This window comes from Anoplopoma fimbria, chromosome 9 (genome assembly GCF_027596085.1).
Source record: "Anoplopoma fimbria isolate UVic2021 breed Golden Eagle Sablefish chromosome 9, Afim_UVic_2022, whole genome shotgun sequence".
Lineage (NCBI taxonomy): Eukaryota > Metazoa > Chordata > Actinopteri > Perciformes > Anoplopomatidae > Anoplopoma > Anoplopoma fimbria.
Window position 1 is genome coordinate 849,997 of NC_072457.1, and position 5,000 is coordinate 854,996.

Genomic DNA, 5,000 nt, shown 5'->3' on the forward strand with positions numbered 1-5,000 from the left:
AAGCATTGTTTTGTTGATGGATGTTTACACGGGTTAAAGCTGGGATACATTTAGTTGTTTTTTGTTCCATCACTATTTCTATATTATTCAAATGACTTCTATCACCATGAAGCAGGTCCTAACTACACAAACAAATAATGTCATTTCCAAATTGTCAGTAAAAATAGTGGTTTAGGATTCTCTTTCTCTAATTCTTCATCATCCCCTCAGCCTCAACCTCGGACTCAGAAAGGAGGGACCAGCAGCCGAGCCTCAGACGCCCGACAGACTACGTCACGCTCCTCCTCCTCCTCCACTCCCGGCAGAGCGACTCCCTCCTCCTCCACCTCGCCTCATGTAGCGTCTTCGTCCTCCACCGTGGCCCCCTCTCCCAAACTCAACTCCCTCGCAGCCACCCACAAGCTGAAGAAAGACATTCACCGCTGCCACCGGATGTCCAGGCGTCCTCTGCCGCGCTGCGACCCCATGGCGTCCTCCTTCTCCAACCCCGGCGGCTTCCCCTCCCGTCTGCACGTCTCCCCCTTCTCCGAGACCGTCCGCATCCTCAACCGTAGGGTCAAACCCCGAGAGGTCAAGAGAGGTCGCATCATCCTCAACCTGAAGGTCATCGACAAGCCGGGGAGAGGTGGCGCGGCTGCGGGCGGCAGGAGTGTTACGGGAGGACGCCAAAACATCCCGTCACGCAACCGCATCATCGGGAAGAAGGGAGAAGCCCCCTACAGACCTTTCCAGCCGCCTCTGAAGATGCTGGGCTTCCCCATGTACGGGAAGCCGTTCGGCCTGCAGTGCGGCGGCCCCATGTCCCTTCACTCCCACCCGGGCTCCAGCACCGGGGCCAGGAACTCCAACTCCACTTCCTCCCCGTACCAGTCTCCTCCGTCCCCTTCCAGCTCCACCCGCTCCACCCGCTCTGAACGGAAATCCCACGCCAACGCCTCAGCTGCTTCCTCACCTTCCAGCGAGGCTCCCAAGTCCAGTCGACCTCCCACGGAGACCCAGAAGGGCCAGAGCGCCAAACCAGCTGCTACCTCCCCGTCCTCCAACCCGCCTTCCCTCCCCTCCTCGCCAACATCTTCCTTGGAGGAGGACGATGCCCCGGACAATACGACGACCCAAGAGGGAGGCAGCAAAAGTCAAAAGGCTAAACGACAGCTGCCCGTCGCCCCCGGAGACCAGAGCTCCGCCCCCGACGAGCCCCAGAGGGCGCCTGCCGAGGAGACCCCAACTGGCACCCTGAGATGGCGCCGAGCTGCAAGGATGTGGTGGTCACCGACGTCACCACCAACCTGGTCACCGTCACCATAAAGGAGTTCCCCTCCCCCGCCTCCGGCCCCGCCTCGCCCTCCGCCAGCCCCGAAGACGCCCCCTCCCCTCCCCCAGCACCGCCTCCGACGACCCCCTCCTGCTAAGCCATAGAGACCAGACGTCAGGAAGTCGGCCGATGATGGAAGAAAATATCTTGCCAGTGTTGTCACTTCAGCCCCTTTAAAGGTGTGTCCATTGTTAGTGTGATGACGAATGAAATGTAACTTGGCACCGCCCAGCCATCCAATAGGAGAAAAACTGCATATTTTTATTTTTTCAAAGTGTATAATTTTGAAAACGGGCAGCTAATACGCCCTTAAATTGCCATATTTGTCCTCTTGCACAGCGCCGACTCTCTCGCTCAGACCTGGACGGAGACGGTATTTGTTTTTCTTTCACCTGCTTCAGACGTTTGGCTCGTTTGGCGTAAAAACAAAATGTCCAAAAGGTGTCAGCACTGTGGTGTGTGTGGGGTTAAACTTTGATCACACTGCATGTGAAAGAAACAAATGACATTTTCTATTCAGGCGCTGCTGTGAAGGCTGTTATTGACCTTCAGCTGCCAATTTCCTTCCCCCCCCCCACTGTCATTGGAAGTCCAGCTCGTTAAAGATAAATGAGGTGATGTGTTTTTGCACTTTAACACAGTTGGACTCATATATTGCATCAATACAGCGAGGTAAATGCAATGCACGTGACTGCATCGAGGAAAAAACCCGACCTATTTTATGTAGTTCATCAATTTTTTTCCAAGGCCTTTATCCTCTTGAACGCACATGCATATGTACGTACAGTATGAGTAAGTATTTATATGCACGCACAACATTATAAGCTGCAGAAGAATATACAGAAACGATAGTTTTTAAGTCTTTCATCCACCTTCTTTAATCCGTCGCGTCCTCCACGACTCTAAACTGGACGGGAGTCGGGTGAGAAACTTTCTCTGATTTGCGCCGTATAACTTCTCAACTCGTCAAAGCCTAGAAGGTCCGTGAGCTGAACTCGGATCAGACTGAAGCCACCAATAAAATGCATTTATAAAACAAATAGTCTGTTGGAGCTTTGAGCTGGTTGGAAGGTGATTTAAGGGCGTCCAGAAAGTCAATCTATGAATAGTTTGTCTCTTCATCTTCCACTCTGGCAGGTAGATCAAACAGATTCACACCCTGTTTAGTTCCTTTGCAGCTTTCTGGTCAGTTTAGCTGACAGAGCTTCATTAGTATGTTTCATGTAGCATGTTTGAGCCCACAGAGAGAGAAACTGAACCTGGTGAAGACCGTGAGGACACATGTTGTGCTGATGGATTACATACAGTCTTTACACCTTTTAATGGAGTCTTTCCATTAGCATTAGCATTAGCAGTTCTGGTTAAATACCAAACATTCATTCACTTTCTGAATTTTGACCATTAAATGCCAGTTTTATGAGAAAAAAACACAAATGAAATGCTCTGTGATATGTTGATGATTAGCAACCTCATTGATTTTGATCAATAATACAGCAGCTATGCCCCTAGTGGACACCAGGAGAAGAACATGTTTAAAAACAAACGAGAAAATGACTCAATCTGGTGGAAAATAGTGAAAAGTACAGTTAAGAAGCTGTAGATAGAAAGCCTCTGATGGTTTGATTGGATTTAAATGGGACATGTTTGATGTGAAGTGTTTGACTGTTTAGTATTTTGGATACACAGTTTATTAGACTCATTAAAGGAGATGAGGTTCAACTTCAAAAACTCCTTAACACATTAAAAAGCAAAAAAGCAACAATGTCCCGGAGCACACGGGTTATAACATGTTAATAAAGCTGTCTCTCTCAGCCGCCTGCAGACTGAAAACTGTGACCCAGTTCTTTCTCCTGGACAGAATCCACTTAAAGTAGCACTTTGTGTCTCATCCACACGTGTGACTTCATGAAGGGTAAGAGCTCCTGTGTTTTATCTGATAAAAGTCTCTGTGTGAGGCTTTAAGACCATGACCTTTGACCTGGTGGGAAATCAGCTCAAGACAGACGGTCTGTTGTCTGATGAATGTAGAAAACACCTGGTGTGCTGTCTTTAGGAAGCGTGACAGCTTGACCTCAGCGTGTGATCCGCCCCTCACATGTTGTTTCCATCTAAACGCCTGACACCCGGCCAACATACCCTGTAGACCTCCCCAGACCTCAGAACGCTGTGCTCACACCGAACACAAAGCTCATTTTTGCGTCGCGTTCCTCACGGGATCATTTGTGTTTTATTTGCGGTCCGGTGTATGGAAAGCTGAAAGTGCCATTAAAACGCCTCTGTTTCCACACAATTTATGTTTAAAAACTTTTGTGGGACAATAGAGGCGTTTCACGGCAGCTTTGACTTTCCACCAGAGAGGAGCAGACAACGTTCCATCAGTCACGGCTGAAATAACCTTTATTGCTGCTGTGTTATGTTGTCAGTCCCAGATACCTCGGGAAACTAAACGCCGTCTTGTCTGCGACGCACTTAAAGTTCTCTTTGCATTTTGTTGTGAACACGTCATTGCTGCTACAATATCTTAAGATAAGATAAGATAATCCTTTATTAGTCCCGCAGTGGGGACATTTACAGGATTAACAGCAGCAGAGAGGATAGTGCAAACAAGAGACATAGTAAAAACTAAGATCCAAATAAGCAGTAAAAACAGTAAAGAAATGTAATTAAAGATTAAATGAAAGACTTTCTTCATGTGTTGCCTTAAAGCTGCTCCTTCAACCCCATCAGCACTCCAGGCGACGTTTTCCTCCTCTCTCTGAGCTCTAACATGCTATAAAAATAATAATAATACTTTCAAATAAGATCACAATATTGCAAAACATGTAATAACCATGAAAGGCTTCCTGGTTTTTTCTTGGTCGACGAGGAGGACGAGGCCTCCTCTCCTCTCCGGTCGTGTTCTGGGTGGTTCTAGTTGTCGTCAGTACTGTTTCAATACTCTCATAGTTTACAGGAGGAGGGATTTATTCCAACATGACACATCCGTTATGAGGAGAAAAGACATCTGTAATAAAAACAAAGGTCTGGAGCTCAGATTACAATCGAGGTGAAAAGGAGTTAAATCTTTCCCTCCAGAGGCAGATGAACTCCTCCAGACGGAGGTGCTGTTTTGGATACATCTCCTCTCTATCTTGAATATGTTTCCGTGGTGGATAGAAGTGACTCGGTTGGTAGTTGTGAGTGTTTAGGCTGCTATGCGATCGTTTTCCTCTTTCTTTCTCATGAGGAGTAGCACAACTCAACTTGTGGCCTCTCGTTCAACCAAATAGGGCTCTTGATTTTATTATTTAGACTTTTTTTAAGCCTTTTTGAATTCTTTTACATTCATATTTGATGTCCTTTTAAGTGCTGGATTTATTTGGCACTGAGTGATGGAAAAAAAAAAAGGAAGGATCCTTGTTTAAATGTGTGGATAAAGAAGCTTAATGAATTTAAAAATGTGCTGTTTAAGCAGTTTTTTTCTCCTTTGTACTGTACTTTAATACGTTTTTTTAAAAATATGCATAATATTGTTAATGTGATGCTGTTTATTTGAATGCCATTATGTTTTTGTAATAGTCCAATAATGGGTTTGACTCCGACTGATTTTATTGTGTCAAGACTGCAGTTGTGTCCGGTATAATATGAATTATGTACATTGTATTGACGGTGATGATGAGGAGGATGAAGATGACATTGTAATGTATCT

At 46.3% G+C, this 5,000-nt stretch overlaps 1 protein-coding gene across 1 annotated transcript in view; it reads left to right on the forward strand.

Moving 5' to 3' along the window:
* The window catches only part of cbx6a (chromobox homolog 6a), an 8,120-nt gene extending 3,582 nt beyond the window's left edge, over positions 1 to 4,538 (forward strand). The window contains 2 exon segments of the mRNA XM_054603975.1: positions 211 to 1,210; positions 1,213 to 4,538. Of these exon segments, the coding sequence (XP_054459950.1) occupies positions 211 to 1,210; positions 1,213 to 1,409 (1,197 nt within the window). The 3' untranslated portion in view covers positions 1,410 to 4,538.
* Positions 4,539 to 5,000: the final 462 nt, after the last annotated feature.